Source organism: Vidua macroura, chromosome 24, assembly GCF_024509145.1.
Source record: "Vidua macroura isolate BioBank_ID:100142 chromosome 24, ASM2450914v1, whole genome shotgun sequence".
Classification (NCBI taxonomy): domain Eukaryota; kingdom Metazoa; phylum Chordata; class Aves; order Passeriformes; family Viduidae; genus Vidua; species Vidua macroura.
In genome coordinates, this window is record NC_071594.1 from 2,055,955 (window position 1) to 2,072,732 (window position 16,778).

The 16,778-nt window shown below is 43.8% G+C and overlaps 1 protein-coding gene across 2 annotated transcripts in view; it reads right to left on the bottom strand.

Moving 5' to 3' along the window:
• KDM5B (lysine demethylase 5B) overlaps window positions 1–16,778 on the bottom strand; it is a 56,011-nt gene that overhangs the window by 13,435 nt on the left and 25,798 nt on the right. For both annotated transcript variants that reach the window (XM_053998136.1, XM_053998135.1), the window contains exons 8-18: window positions 15,307–15,465; window positions 14,570–14,689; window positions 13,996–14,154; window positions 13,363–13,544; window positions 10,336–10,498; window positions 9,229–9,348; window positions 7,337–7,531; window positions 6,609–6,790; window positions 5,748–5,872; window positions 5,273–5,423; window positions 1,219–1,333 (exon numbers count right to left, since the gene is read on the bottom strand). In XM_053998136.1, the coding sequence (XP_053854111.1) occupies window positions 1,219–1,333; window positions 5,273–5,423; window positions 5,748–5,872; window positions 6,609–6,790; window positions 7,337–7,531; window positions 9,229–9,348; window positions 10,336–10,498; window positions 13,363–13,544; window positions 13,996–14,154; window positions 14,570–14,689; window positions 15,307–15,465 (1,671 nt within the window). The remainder of the gene's footprint in view (window positions 1–1,218; window positions 1,334–5,272; window positions 5,424–5,747; window positions 5,873–6,608; window positions 6,791–7,336; window positions 7,532–9,228; window positions 9,349–10,335; window positions 10,499–13,362; window positions 13,545–13,995; window positions 14,155–14,569; window positions 14,690–15,306; window positions 15,466–16,778) is intronic.

Sequence of the window (16,778 nt, forward strand, 5' to 3'; positions counted from 1 at the left end):
CATGGAATAAAACATTTTTTAGAGATAGACTGAATTGTGAACCCATCTCCAGTAAAGTTGGTCATTTATATTAACAGACTAATTTGCACAATAACACATAATTGAGGCTTGTTGAGGATGATACAAAGGAACACTCTGACCATATGTGTTTGTTATTCCCCTGTTCAGGAATGCCAGATGGAGAGGAACTGCGTGCATGTCTGGCATTTCTAAATTTCTGCTTTTCAACCAGCAAGAAAACTTCACAGCTTCAGTGCTATAAACAAATAACTGTAAATAGGACTGCATCAAATCCACGCACTGCAGGGCAGATAAAGCTTCCAAAGCACCAGTCAAAGCTGACTAGAACTGGTTTATTCCCATTCCATGCCATTTCCATGGCACCATCTGGTGTCTCAGTGTTGGGTGGATACTTGAGGGACAGTTCAAGAGCTGGACACGGCATCTCCTGGTTTCAAGTGTCACAAATATGCAAAGCCCTTCTCCTTTAAGACAGGAATTGCAGCTGTACGGATTTTTTTTTTTTAATTGCTCCTCACAGTGCGATATGGAAAATTTTGTCAAATTCTGAAACAAGATCTTGAATTACTTTCAGTTTGCCTGAGGGCTCATCATCTGGGGAGCACAGAACCAGCACAGCTGGTGGTTGTGGGATTCAAAGTGATCTGACTCCAGCCAGCAGCAGGTTCTCTGCTAGAGAGAGGATCTGGCCAGCCTGGGCTGAGTTTGGCTGGAGTTATCTGTGGGGTTTCCCGGAATGTGGGTTGAGAGCACAAAGAGGGATCTAATTACAAGACTGAGAAAGCTGATTCTGGATTAACAAAGAAGGAAAGTGGTAAGGACAAGAGAGCTGTCTCTCAGAGCATTGGGGAGTTTGAATGTTCTCAGATTAACCTGGCTTTACTTGTAAGAGCAGACCCCAGGTAACTGACCCCAAACTTTTAACTTGTAGTTACCCAGGTCATCCTGCTCCTTCTCCTACAATCCTTCATACAACATGAATGGTTTGATTTGCCTGTGCAGTATAAAACTCTGCTGACCACGAACAGCAGCTGGTCAGAGCTCCTTTCTTCAGCATCCCATGTGCACAAGTCACCCCAGCCTGCCAGTGCCCAGGTATTAACTCTTGGAGCAAACAGTGAGATGGGAGATGAACGCAGTGCGAACCCATCACTCTGTAAATGCTCCTGGCTCCCTTCCCAAGGCTTCCCAGGTTACCTTCAGCAGTGGTGTCTGGCTGAGGACACAGGGCAGGGCGTAGAGCTGCCTCACGAACAGCCGCAGCTCGTTCACCGTCAGCTGGTTCTGACACTTCCCTCCCCCGGAGCGGTACCTGCAATGACACGTGCAGCTTGCCTGCTTATCACCAAAGTGAAAAATAAACATCAGAACTTCAAGGCCAGGTTGGATAGGGCTTGGAGCATCTGGTCTAGTGGAAGGTGTCCCTGCAGGGAGTGGAACAAGATGAGCTTTAAGGTCCCTTCCCACACAAACCATTCTGTGATTTATTGATTCCCTGACATCTGCTTATGATTTCACATCAGCCAGGCCTTCTTCAGGAATAGCAGAACATTCACAAGCATCCAAGCAGCCCAGGGCTCACACATGTGGGAAACCTCAGTCTGCCACTGCAGAACGAGCTATTTTTGAAACATTCATATTAAATAGGATTCTGGAACAACTACTCAGCCTTGGAAGGGCACTGATTATTATGGAATAAAATTAAGCTTTTTTTTCCAGAACACAAAGCAACTGTAGATAAACTATTCAGTTATGTTGCAGTAGCTATTGTAGTCAGCTCTGCCCATGCCCACACCAAAAGAGAACAAATCCCAATTCTGAATGGGTTTTATATTGACAGGTTGTGTAGGCACTTCTGAAAAATCCTCTCTACGCTGAAATCAGCGTTTTTATTTTTATCTAAAAGCTTTGTAGCAAATAAGTGGCTTATAAGTGTTAACAAATTGTCCAATATTAAAAGCCTCTCTAAACTCAAGCCAGTATTAATGAGGTCTGAGAACCCTGAACAGAAAAGGAAAGAGATCCCTTACAATACTGGCTCCAACTGAATCCACAGTGTGTTATTTATACAAAAGAGGAGAACAGCCCAGCAGGATATGCCAGCATGACTGGAATGTGAACACTATAAAATAAATTTTAATTTACCATTCTGTGTTAAAAATAGGTATTTTTAATGGATACACAGGATCACATTGAGAGTTCCAAACCCCACAGTCAGCTGTGGAACAATAAAATTAATTCAAAGCCTCAGGTACAACACAGGTTTCTTTACATGCTTCTTTGTTCTACTGGTTTTTAAGTAAGCTCCACAGTGTCTTCCAAGAAAAAGCACACGTTTTAAAATACATAAATATTTATATACATATATATACACATACCTAAATGGCAAAGCTGTCACAAGATGCTTTTGAAAACCAGAAATTACATGAGCCTAAAAAAACCACCGACAGAAGCCAAACCCATATCCATCCAGGGTTGTTAGTCACAAAGGTCTCCAAGCACAAATGCTCAGAGACTCTAAGAAACAGAACAGGCTTCAGGAGACCTAGAGAATGAAGGGGATATAGACAGGAAAAACATGGCAGCAGGGCAGGAACACTGTTGCCTTCCAATGCCAGGAGAACAAGGGCCACACTGTGCTCTGGCCCCATTCAGATGTTCACAGAACATCTCCAAGCCAGCATTTGTGAGTTTATAATCCCCCAGCACCAAGAGAACCAGAGGACAACAGGGATGTACAGCCCATTTGCATCTCTTCAGCTACTGCAGAGGAGCTGGAGAGCAGGAGCCACAGGATTTACTGGTTTATTACCTTCTGTCCTGGTCTCCCCATGAACTGCTGTGTTTACTGCACTGGAGAAGATCCCTCTGTGTCACTGACTGCTGTGACTGACAGGGACAACCTTCCTACAGGAGACAAGTCTCCTGCATGACTCTTCCAAACTCAGGATCAGACCAAAATGCCCAGTCCACGATAGAAAGTTTGCCAAAAGCAAAAATCAAATTTTAGGCAGAATCCAGAATCCTTCCTAACCAACACCTGGCACTGGGTGTGATGGAGGTCATCAAGCATCCTGCAGATGTGAGCTCCAGGCATATGAGTTTGCATGTGATGTAACATGCATTAAGATTTTAAGCAGATAATTATCTTTATATTTTTCTTCAAAAGTTGTGAGCATTCCCCATTTCAACCTTGTAAGAAAAAAAATAATCAAGTAACACGGGTTTTAAAACTCATAAAATTATGAAGACATGAAACTGGACTTTTCCCAGAAACATGCCAAAAGAGATTCAGGAAGAAATTGTGAGAGAAGGACTAAAACCTCTTCTAGAGCAAATAAGAAGCTCAATGCAAGCACTGCCTTGACACTGTGCAGAGCAGCAGCACAGGGTCAATTACCCGTCACAGTCTGGGATGCTGCAGGAGCTGGCAGGCCCAGCTGTGAGGAAGGCTGAGAGCCTCTCATGGTGACAAAGGAACAGACCTAGTCAAGGAGATGAAGATAAAAATTGCTCCCAGCTCTTCCCAGGCCAAACAAAGTCAGGGACACATGCAGTGCAGGAAGGACCCATCTGGCACAGAGGAGCTGGGAAGGGCCTGGCTGCTGCTCCCAGTTCAGCACTGGGAGACCTGAACAAGCACCAGGGATGGGAGAACACAGACTGGGGACGCCACATGGCTCAATACCAAATGAAGGAGGAGATCAGAAATGGACAAGTCCTTTGATGATGGTGCCTAAAATCTCTAGGCTGGAAGTTCCCCATCTGGCAGAAGTCATGCCTGTGGGAGTGCTGAATTTCTCATTCCCTGTCGCAGTATTTTTATGCTGCTGTGACAGAGGCTTCATTCTCCTGTGTGTGCAGGACAGCAAAAGTGAATTTTTATCAAGTTCCTACTACAAAGGCTTACAGAGGGAACAGGAAGAAAGACAAGAATCATGTCAAAGTGTGACAGCAGAACATTCTACCCCCAAAGTCCTTCCAAGCCAGTCTTCAATGCACTGCAAGAACATAGCAGTGATGAGCTCCATGACCCCTGCTGAGGCAGGTGACATGCAGGAACCACACGTGCACTTCTATCAGCACAAAAGGCAACTTCTCCAGTAAACACCACATTGTTCAAAGCAGCAGAAATGGGTGAAAATTCTCCAAATGGGACAAATGACAATCAATTTTTTCTGAAGTACATCACACTTAAGATTGGTGGACATGAACCATACTGTTCTCCACATATATAAACCTAACATTTTCTTAGAAACCACCATCCTGCAAGGCTCAGTGTACCCATGGTGAGTCTGGGTGCCCTGATCAATGGCTTTAAGCTGAAGGAGGGCAGGGTTAGATGGGATATTGGGAAGGAATTGTTCCCTGGGAGGGTGGGGAGGCCCTGGCACAGGTTGCCCAGAGAAGCTGCAGCTGCCCTGTCCCTGGAAGTGGCCAAGGGCAGGTTAGACAGGGCTTGGAGCAACGTGGGACAGTGGAAGGTGCCCCTGCCCATAGCAGGGGTGGAATGAGATGGGCTTTAAGGTCCCTTCCAACCCACACCTGTCTGGGATCTATGGGTGAAGAATGACACAACAGAAGATGGTGATTTGTGAATCCTGAGAGAAAGACTCCTACATCAATACAGGCACAACTAGACTTGTGCAATGAGGAGAACTGGCCTTAGCCTTCTGTTCTGGCTCTTTTCAGCTAATTTTAGACATGCAGTACCAGCAGGACCAGGTAAGCAGTTCACAAAGAACACTGCCTTACTTCAAATCCCTTGAGCAAATAACCTGTCTAAAAGATTCAATGTAAAGAGCAGGTACTTTTTCAGAGCTCTCGTACAACATTTCTGCCACCAGCAGCTCAGGGAGTCAAGGCACTTTGTTTTTCCACAGCACAGAAGGTAATGAATACAACAACATCTGCACTATGGACAGATTTACAGTGCCCACAGCACAAAGATAAGGGAACTGTATCTTGCTAAGTGTTACTTTGACTAGACATATCACGCCATTTTTTCTTTTCAGGGAACGCTGGAATGAATTTACAGACTGTCAAACACAGAGGAAGAAGAGATTTGAAAACTCAGGATGTTTAACTTATTATATATAGTAAAGCTGAATCTCCCTGTCAAAGATGGCTCTGCTGAGAAGACAAAGATTCTTTTCATTTTTAAGTCTTGCACAACACTAGTACCTATCACTGACCACTGAGATCCATCTCTGGTGGCCCAGTTTTGCTGCAGACATGGAGTGGCACTTACCTGGTCTGTCTCTTGCCATTCAACAGCTGCTGGGCCACTGAGGCACATTTGTCTGCGTCCTGTGTCACCAGCCGGAGGTGTCGCAGCAGGTCATTGTCTGGGAACTTTTTCATTTCTGATTCTTCTATCAAAGCCTTGAAACTGATGAGACCTGTTGGGAAAGACATTAAGTTAAGGAGTCTCCCTTTGTGATGGATTTTTCACACTAAGGCTTAGAAACACAACACATTAAATGTATTTCTATTTCTACTTTAGTTACACTTTGTGTCAAAAAGATTTACAGTCTTGTCACACAGAGACAGCTTAGCATCATGTCTGGGACTGTAACAGCTAAAATATTTACTTAAAAACATGAAGTGATAAATGATTTCTTTTGATTATCACATAAGAAAAAAGTTACTACAGTTTGGAAACTAAACACTGAAAAAGTAGTCGTTTGAAATGATGTTCTACAGGCAGTAGGTAAAATCCTCACTTTTTTTGTTGTTGATCTTGGCCTCCAGGGCCTCGTTGACGTTGGAAGCCCACTCGTTGTAGGACTCGGCGCGCATCCTGAGCGCGTTCATCATCGGGTACAGCTCCTCCAGGGTGTAGCGGTACCTGCGGGCAGCACACGACTCAAACCTCCAGCAAACCTGCAGGCAGCAGGAGGGTGGAAGGAGGAGCACCAAGATGAGGACACAGGTTGGATGGGGCTTGGAGCAACCTGGACTGCTGGAAGGTGCTCCTGCCCATGGCATGGATGGAATGAGATGAGCTTTAAGGTCCCTTCCAGACCAAACCATTTGGTAATTCTAAGATGTGTTGGTCCGTACAACAGAGAAATAAGCTTCAGTGCACTGAGTTACACAATTAAGACCTTACAACCAGACCATGTTCCTTTTGAGATAATTTCAATGTTGTAATTGCTTCAAAAAACAATTTCTATGGGGCAATTAAGGAATTTGGACACTGTCTTAAAGCAAGCTACATTCATGTAGGACAAAAGATGTTCTAAAAAGCACAGCAAAGTTAACAACGGGAAGGAAAGCTCCAAAAAGCAAAACAATATTCCTTGGCAAGGACTGGATCTAAGGGACAATGACCTGGTTGCTATAAAAAATGCAAACTAACTTAGCCAGCAATTTTTGCCATTATTGAGCAAGAAGAGCTGAATGCTGAAGAGGCTTTGTGTGTGAGCACAAAACAGTCCCATTGTTGTGGAGGCACTGGATTTGCAAAGGACTGAAACAGAAACAGAGAGCAGCCCCATTGGCAGCGGAGATTACCAAATCACAGTACCTACACAGACAATACTATCTCCAGATCACGGTATTAGTTACTACCTCAAGCTTACCCCAGTTTGTATTTGTAGGTGGGACAGGAGCAGAGGTCCTCAACGTGGTACAAGCACACCAACAACCCAGGTTTGCAGGGACAATAAACTGCTGACATGAAGCAGGTGGTTTTACACTTCAGGCACTGTCGCTCATCATCAGGGAACAGCTCAAATGTCACCCTTTCTGAGTCAGTCACTCCCTGCAAGAGTGTCACATCAAAGCCTAATGAAGAAGTGACTGTTCCAAAGAGGAGGCTATTCCAAGCTAAAACATCAAAAGGTAAATTTATCAAAAGAATAATGAAGTTTAGATATAAGATACTCAACTCAGGTAGACAGGAACCTTGGTTAATAAAAAAATCAGCTTTTCTGACCAAAGGACTGGAAGTACAAATATTACCTTTAAAGTGACGTTCTGAACAATATTAAAGGGCAGATACTAAAATAAGGTGTATGATCAATGATTCTTTACGCAGGTGCTCCTCTGAAATCCATAACTTAGGAAGGGCCTAAGTACCTCTAAGCCTCTGACACCTCAGTACAAGAACCAGCATGTTCTCATGTCACTGTTTCACTGTTACTTCACTCATTATAATGAATTCCATCCCTCCAAGTGCTCAAGCCCAGGTTGGATAGGGCTGGCAACAACCTGGTCTAGTGGAAAGTGTCCCTGCCCATGGCAGGGGATGGAACGAGATGACCTTTAAAATCCCTTCCCACCCAAACCATTATTTCCTACAACTCACCAGTTTATCGACCTTCTCACGCAACCTCTTCTCCTCTTCAATCATAATAGCCATGTCTTTCTGGACTGTAGAGGCCACCACAACGTCCAGGACATCTGCTTTGGAAGCCATTTTGCAGATCATCTCGTCGTGGGAGAAGACGCAGTAGCGGTTGAGCAGCCGGTAATGCTCCACGCACTGCCGGCCCAGGGGCAGCTGCGGGGCAGACACGGCATCACAGGGTGCACTTGGGAAATGACATCAAGGGAATCCCTCTGGATGCTACTACCCAAAAACTGCCCCAAGGAAAGGCCGAGACAAATCTTTCCAGCAACAATATTCATACTTCAGAGTGTAAAACTAGAGAAATCAAGATCCCCAGTTGTGCACACCAGGAATGCTTATTCCCAGTACACTGGGAATGCTTATATACATTCCCAGTGTACTCTATGGGTGACAGCTGAGGGAAGTGCCTTCTCTTGCAGAGGTTGTAATTGAGGGCTACTAAATCACTAAACCACAGTGGGCTCAGGAAGATCCAAGATCAAAATACACTGAGGCCAAGGAAGCATCAAAAGGGCAAGTACATAAACCTGGCCTGTACCCACCACTCGAGGAATGCCCCATCCCACAGAGGTGCAGGGTACCCTGGGCCTTTTTCCTGCTGACATGAACTGTGCTGCAGCATGAGAAACTGCTGGCTCAGGGAGCACTGATGTCCCTAACTGGCTGTAGGCACAGCACACAGCTCATCCTGAGCTAGGCAGGTCACTCAGGTCTATTTAAAGAGCAGGCAGACAGGGATGTTCAGAGTACAACACGGTTGTGTGTTTGGTCCAGTGTGAAACTCATGGAAGGACAAGAGGAAAAACCAAACCAAACCAACTGACATGTGAGCACAGTCAAGTGCAGAAAGCTTTTTTGCAATATTAGTCATCTCCTTCTTCTAAATAATGTTTTTTACATCTAGCAATGTTTCAGTTGGGCTACACTTACAAATAGCCAAGACCTTTTTTGGGGGAAAAAAATCACAAGAGAAGTAATTTGAAATATCAGAAGCTTAGAAGAGCCTTTGTGAGATCAGACAGCACTGTGTGTCTGAGTCATTTGCTGTGAAGGTAAAATTACTTGTACTTAGGAGCAACTGTCCTCCATTTGTGTTTATTTTTCAAAAGATAAAGATCTTATTCAATAACTCTAACCTAATATCTGTAATGTGTGCCCATCCCTGTCGTTCAGTGAGCTGAGTGAAGCTTACTGGGAATGATGCACTGCTCTGTAAACCTTCCATCTGAATTTGAGAACTTTCTGCTCTCTTCTCATTAAGGTGTTCTTCCCTAAAAACCCAGAGAATCTCTGCTACCTAAAAGGATGCTCTCACATGAGATGCAATTTCTATTTTTTTCCCCCCACAAGAGGACTATCAATGTCTTTAACTGTTATCAATGTGCTACATGTATTATCAAACTTTATCACAGAAGCTAAAGCAGAAAAGATATCCAAGTTGGATTTGGTTTCCAGCTGCAGAAAGCACCTCCTAGAGAATTCCCACTGCAATAAGCTAAGACATTTCATTCCAGCTTTTGACTTGAGATGGAATTTGGGGACACAAAAATGAGCAAACTCTAGCAGCACTGGTGCGTCTCATACTCCAGGCATGCACAGGACTGTGCCTCCCTCCTGCTGCAAAAGCTGCATCAGCCCTGATACATAATTCCAAACCAAATCTTCAGAACCAGAGGCAGCCCACAGTTCAGTGCATGACAAACCTTCAGCAAACACCATGCTGCCAGTAACAGGCTCGTTCTGATCTGTGGCCTAGATTTGTGCATCAGCAATAAATCAGAGCTATACACCAGCTAGGAACAGCTTTGGAACTGCTCACTTAAGGAAAAAACTGGTTTGGAACGTACCCAGTCCACGGTGCAGAAGTTCACAGCTTCAGCAAAGTTGAAGCCCTGGTTGAAGCCGCTGTGGTAAGCTCTGGGAAAGGTGATGACAAACTCCCCAGCACACTGGTTGGTTCTGTACACCTGGGGGGACAGACAGGCCAGTGTCAGCTCACACCCAAACATAGCTGGTGAGGAGAACATGGATTTCCAACTTGCAGTAACTTCTGTGAGGACTTCTGAGAGTTTTAAACCATAAGCCCAAGAATTACAACTGGCAGCTGATAAAGTGTCACATAAAACCCTATTGGAACCCTTGGAAAGCCAAGGGTTCTGCTCAGCCACACCCCACTCTGAACCGTTCTAGGTTGGCTGCCTGCACATTATGCTCCTCACACCTCAGGGTTAGGGTCAACACAGATCCAGCTCTCTCCAATGTGCAGCTGAAGGGGAAGAGAAATTTGGAACCTTAATATTCATATTATTGTTCATCTAAGACTCTTGGGGCTATACAGTCAGCATGAAAGCAGGCAGGTCTTTCTACATCCTTCCATTTTGGAGGCTACCATAGGAGAGACCACAAATTTTGCTACTTTTTCCAGATTTTCCTTTAAGTCCCAAGGTCAGCTCATCAAAAGCCAATTAAGTTGTAAAGGGACATAATTCCCATGAATAACTTAGAATGGAATAAGATGAAATCTGATGAAAAAATGTTTTTTAAATACCTAAGGACTTATCCAGGAAAAATAAGAGAATGTGGATGACAAATAAAGAAAGAATGTAGTTTGGGGCCTTGACATAAACTCCATGCCAAAAAAACAGTGTCTGATTGAACAGACACACAAGAGCTCCTGCCATTGTTCCAAAGGTAAAGCCTAAACCTTCCAGCTGAGACACAGAAATAGAAATATCCAAGATGGATCTCCAGAGAAGAGTCTGCCAATTGATTCCAAAGGCAACAATTCCATTGCCCATCTGTTCACACTGGCACATTTTAGTGGATAAGGAAGATGCAACACACATGGAAACCACCACACCACCTCTGTACTAAAAGTGGCTTCAATTATCAGCTTTAAGTAGCGTTCCAAAGAGGGTTGGGTTGGGGGAGTAGCACAGGAGTCCGACACATACAGGCACCCCGTGGGCCATCAAAGTGTTCGGGTTCATTATGGTGACAAGTTGGTGCAAGAGATCTGGCTGGGACTCAAATAGCTCTGGAGCAAGTTTCTTCATTACATCCTCCAGCTGCTCAGCTGCGTACCCTGGGGCTCCATACCACGTTTTAGGCTCCCCCCTGCAAGATTATTAAAAAAAGTTAAATATAAGCAAACTTTAAGTTACATTTTTAGTCTTCTGCTTTAAAATACACCATGTCAAAGGAAGGGCATATCACCAGGAAGGAATGCAAAGGTTCTGTACATTCTTGAATCTTCACATTTTACACAGGTCCCTCTTCTCCAGACTTGTTTTTAACTGCCTACACTTCTGAGCAGGTACTTCAAATATTGTGGGGGAGGGAAAAAAAGTCTGAAGAAGTCCTCAGTGGAGTTCTGCTGATTCCAGCACAACTTCAAAACATAAGCTGCCTATCTTTTCCCATGAACACAAACACCCTCTTGGGTCCAACAACCAAAGCCAGTTCTTTCTGTCTTATGCATAACTGCCATAAAAGCAACACATAGGCAGTAGAAATCAAACTTCCAAATTATGCAAGACTTCAAGGGAAAAAAAATCTGTATCCAGGGGAGGAACAAAGAATTTTCAGCACCTGATGCAAGCCAGCTGAGAGAATTAAGGGGATGCAGATGTGTTCCAGCAGATACTGTTACAAGCTTAAACTGACACTGGCTCACTGCAGCACTGAGACAACAAAAATGCCTCCAGGGCCTTAGAAAGAATGAACTTAGAAAAGGTATTGAGAAAGGAAAGCAGACAAATCACCTTATTTCAAGACTTCTGAAGAGTTGGTAGTCTAAAACTGACCCAACAGTGTTCTTTTCTTCCATCAATCATGAAGCAATTGGGAGGATTCCAAAGGATAAGAGTGAAGTGTGAATCCAGAAGTCTCTCATCCCTAGGAGCTCATTCCTGTACTTACAGAGCCCCTGTGTCAGGGGACAGCCAGCAGGATGGACTGTGGAAGGGGCAGTTATACACAAGGAGTTACACACAAGGGGTTGTTACAGAGTATTAAATGACTTTGCAGCCTTGGACCTGGCCATCATCCTGGGACAACTCTGCAGCCTTCGACCTGGCCCATCATTCTGGGACAACTCTGCAGCCTTCGACCTGGCCCATCATTCTGGGACAACTATAGGAATCCAGGAAGACCAGCCACAGATGCAACTAAAAACCATTCTGTGTCTGGACTGGGCTAGTCAAGAGTTCTGCCCCCTGATAGATGCCAGCACTGAGGCATGGGTAACAGAGATGAACTGTGCTAAACTTGGAGCAGGATATTGGAACTGGGGGTCTCTGGACCTCAGGGGAACAAGTAACAGACAGTTCTAATGCACGTGTTGAGGTGCCAGCAGCCCGAGGGAGCAGCAGTGGTGGTCACAGGTCTTTTTGCTCTGCTTCCTGACTGCTCCACATCTCTGCCTGTAAAAATACTAGCAACAATGATGGCAATTCTTCCTGAAATAAATAAAACTGACGTCTTATTTATTTCCAAGCATCTTTAGAGCAAAGGCTTGGGGTTTTTTTTCCCCTTTTACAATTTTTAGAACTAACATAGGATTCAGAGTTCTGTAGGAGGATTATTGTCTTCAACCCTAGGAAAGCTTTGCTGCTGCAGCCTGGGTCACTTGGGATTAGCTGCTCACAACACTGCACCAGGCAGGACACAGGCTCCTCCAAGGCACATGGGAACATTGAAGACAGACATGCCATCCCTAGGACTCTCCCAAGAACCAGTCCTGCTTTTGGAGCCTTTGATTCAGAGTTTGGAGTACTGTCTCTGCAGAAACAGGTTGTTCAGAATGCCCTGGCCAAGAACAGCTTTAACCTCAACTGCACATTGCTCTCCAATGCAGATTTAACCTCTGCATTGAAGAGAAATGAAGAATATCTGCAAATAAAAGGACATCAAGGACCTTCCAGATGGAGGATAAATAAACTGAAAGCATGTCAAGCAACTTTTTATGTCTGGATGTATCTTGTGTATGCACAAGTACTCGTATGCACTGACACACCTTTCTGGCCTTCTGCAGACAACAATGCAATTGGGGGCACACTATGGGGGACAGAGAGCCATTCTAAGAACAGTGAAGGAAACTCTCCTAAAAGAAATTAAATCTGTGCTGCAATATCTTCTCCCACCCACAGTTTTCAGTCTGACTGAAGACTCAGACAAAGAGAAAAAAAAAAAGCAGTAACACATGACAAGAAATATAGTTTTTATCATGTAATACTGTCACTCCTTTGCTCACCCTCACTCAAATATTTGTTTTTTTAAAGTAAGCACCATGAAAGCACATGAATTAAGTCACTGGCTCTTGGGCTGCACTGCAGAAGCTGTTATTTCAAGGAGCAGCAACTGAATAACCAACCAAAAAGGACCCACTGATGAGCAGCTAGGATGTGGTTTTACCATTCTGCTTGAATACTTGTATGAACTAAGAAAAGAAAGAGCTTGACAGGTTTCAGGAAGAGTGACAACCATAATCCAGATTCTAGAAAAGCTGTAAGGTGAGAAGTTCAAGGAGTTCAGTCTATTTAGAATATCAAAGAGATGGCAAAGATCTGTCCTGATTACAGCTGACAAGTGTTGGCTTGATGAGAGGATTTATGACAGCATGATCCATCCAACAGACAAAACATGCCGGAACTGAGTTGCTAGCTGAAGTTGGATGATTTTTAAAAGAAAACTCGCATGGATTTTAGTTTACACTGAGTATAATAAAACATTTGATGGACTATCTGCTGCATCTTTCATGGATTTTTTAAAACTGGGAATGGATGTCTCTTTCCAAAACATGACCTCTTGTCCAAAAGTAAATCAATGTAGGAATTACACTGTCAGATTTGACCCTGCTGCAACAGGACAGCAGGTTACTCTGGCTGAGCTCTGTGAATCTGCTTTTAGTCCACTAATTAAGGAGAATAGGGAAGGAAAGGGAGATTGTTTCCTAGACAGGGTTTATTCCTCAAACTCACCAATGCAGATAATTAATGGAATAGCTCCAATGGTCTTCTATATGCCAACAAAATGAGGAAAAGCACATTCCTACGTACAGCCAGGGCAATTTCATCCCACAGATGTCTGCAGTGATGTGAGCAAGCACAGACTGCTCCATCACAGGCATGTTGTTTAAATTCCAGCCACTATCAAGGTACTCCTGAAAATTGAACAGAACAGTCCCAGGTTTATACAACAGGAAGGGAAAAACCCAAGAAGACAAAACTGCTCAAGAGCAATAGAAGAGAAGCACTTTTCCCAACTAAGGAATATAAGAAACAGGTCAATGACTCAAAGACTAAACCCTCCATTATCTTTGCCTCTTTCACAACCCTGACCTGACCTGCTTTGTTAAAATGAGACCTTTTTTATTTGGTTTTATTTGGTTTGGAAGTTATTTATACTACTAGAATAAACCTATGGCTTTGAATGGCTGATCACAACAGATTTTATTTATTCAAAATCCCAATGTAGCTCTCCTCTTCAAATACTATGCCAGATATACAAAACAAACTCCTTGCAACCCAGTTCAATTATTGTATTTTCAACTAAGGAGAGTTATTCAATGAAAAACTGCAATAAAAACATCCACAGTGAACTCAAAGACCTACCTCTTCTTCTGGTCTAACTTTAAACTTCCCACCTCTAACAGGGAAGCCACTGCCAAACTCCTTTGAGGCAATGTCAGCTCCGTATTCCACTGTCACATCCTCTTCAATAGTACTGACAAGTCTCCAAAATTCTTTTTCAACCAGCTCAGTGGGGACCATCTAGGTATGAGGAGAAAAGGGAATATGTACTGAGGAATCAGTAGATGAGAAGCATGTGCAAAGCTGTCTCAGGGAAGAACCTCCATTAGTTTGAAATTATTTCAACAAGAGAAAACCAACTGCAGCAGAGATGTTGCAGTCCTGTTCTCTCAGGAGTGCCTGACAGTCACCGTTATCTTCCCTACAGACACTTCTTCTAAACTGGGAAAAAAACCAAAAGCACAAGTAGCTGGTGGAACCAGAAATCACAACACCAGCAAGAACCAGGATTTGCTGATTAAATGAGAACCTCTGATTTGGGATTTCATCCCATTCAAAACCAGAATCCCTCCCTTCCTCCCTCCTTAGAGTTACCTATTTTAGCTAACCACACAAAATGAACTCTACACAACATGAAGATGAAGCAGGAACATACATGTACTGGCATGTTAAAATAGTCTGACTTGAAGGCATCAGCCATTTCCCCAAACGTGCGGAGGGTGTAGTCTCGTGCTGCTTGTTCAAACCCAAAGGCTTCTTGAGGCTTGTTACACTCCTGCAAGTGAAAAGGTAATTGTTTCTATATCCCATTAACACAACACTGTGCTCAGATTTACACAAATGGGCTCCTGTGACAGCTTCTGAGCAGTAAGAAGGAAGGACACCACTGAAATGAAAACACTTTCAAAGGGCAGAGTCAGAAGAAAAAACTCTGCTTGATTCACCAAATTAAAAAAAATATTTATAATAAATTAAACATTAATGAATTAATAAACATTATGAATCAATATGAATAATTATTAATAATTATGAATAAACATTAATGAATTAATATGCCTAATTTCTCCTTACTCTAGTAGAGCTAGGCAGGATAAGATCCATAAATCACCACACTGAAGCACCCAGTGAGATTCCAATTTTAAGTACAGAGAAAAGGTATCAGCTAAAATCCAAACTGTTCTTCAAAGGCACACCAATTTTTGGCTCAAAAGAATAAGTGCCAGCTTTGCAATATGAAGCATTCCCAGTCTTCATTTTAGCTTTACCTCTATCACCTTATTTGCACAACCTGAAATAACAACAAATTGTATTTTCTATTCCTATGATCAGTTTAAAAAAACCCACAAAATACATATTAGCCTTTGGCCTTACTGCAGTGATTTGTCAGATTACCTGAGCCAGACACTGGGGACACCTCCAGTCCCCTTTGGGAACATCATGGAGGGGTGGAATTAAACAGAAGGTGTGGTAACTGTCATCACAGCCATCACACAGCAGGAGTCGGTCCTCATCATTCCCACTGCCACACAGGAGACACACATACAGATCCACCTGCAACACAAAATTCCACAGTAGGAATGGGAGAGCTGAAGGTAACTCAGGGTGAAAGCAGTTTGTTAACTCCCATCGGTGACACTTCCCAAAACTTATTCTTTCTTTATCTCTGCAATGAAAATGAGACAAACACACCCTGAATATTCTTTTAGAAGTTTAAATACCTCCCTCTGTAATTTAAGAAAAGACCACAAGAGCTGCAACCTTTCCATGCAATTTTTTTCCCCAAAAGCCAGAAGACTTGACTGAGTGCCAGGACAGTTCACATCAGCAGCACCGTGGCCTTGGCAGGTATAACCAAACACCTGGGGCTGGGCAGGAATAACCCAACACCTGCTGGGGGCTCACAAACCCTTTTCCCATGTACAGCCTCAGGTGTTTCATTCCCCTCTGAGACCAATTGCATTGGAAGACAGAAATCTGGAGAGAAAGGAGTTCCTGTTGCTGGGGATGTTCCTTTTTGCCCCAGAGAAGGCTCCAACCTCCCAGTGGAGCTTTGGGTAGGGGGTAGCTCTTAAATCTGACAGAGCAGCTCCCAAGCCCCAAGGAACAAGCTCAGGCATTCCAACCTGGGATGGGCTCTCTGCTGCCTGTCCTACACCCAACTCTCACCAGCAGTAGCCTGGAAGGCTCTTCCCAAACACAGAGTCATGAGGACAGGCAGAACCTCTTGCCTTACGTTGTTAAAAAGCAGTATCTCCTGCTCCTCCCACAAGCTTTTTTCATTTATGGGGTGAGGATGCCAGGCTTCTGGTATTTGCACTCTTCATTCTCAGGTACCAGCTACAGGTGTGGATTGAATGGGAACACATTTGGTTTTAGGAGGGACCCAACTCGTGGCATGGGCAGAAAGAATCTCAGCATTATCTTCTCAAAAGTGAGACAATCACCACTGCCTTCAGTGGGGTTTTGGGGGATAGTTGGTGGTGTGTGGAGAGCTGGAGCAGGAACAGGGTTGTTTTTTTAAGATGCATTTGAACAACAAAGCTTCCAATTTAGTGCTGAAATAGTGGAATTAGGGGCAGGTCTGTGAAGTGCCATGTGCCACAGCCTGCATGGAGCTCCCCTGAGGTTACAGAGCAGTGGGGAGGGATCAGGTCACACAAGAATCACTTCCACTGGACTATGCTTTCAAAATGCTTATTTTGAGATTGTACTTTGGAGACAGAAAACAAGTTACTTTAGTTATAGATAATGAAACTTAACCATCCTGTAATTTCCAGCTTTTTGAAGCAGGAAGCTTTGGCAGTGATGATATTCCAGCAGGCACAACCACTGCTGTGCTTCAGCCTGGGGCTCCAGGAAGAAGA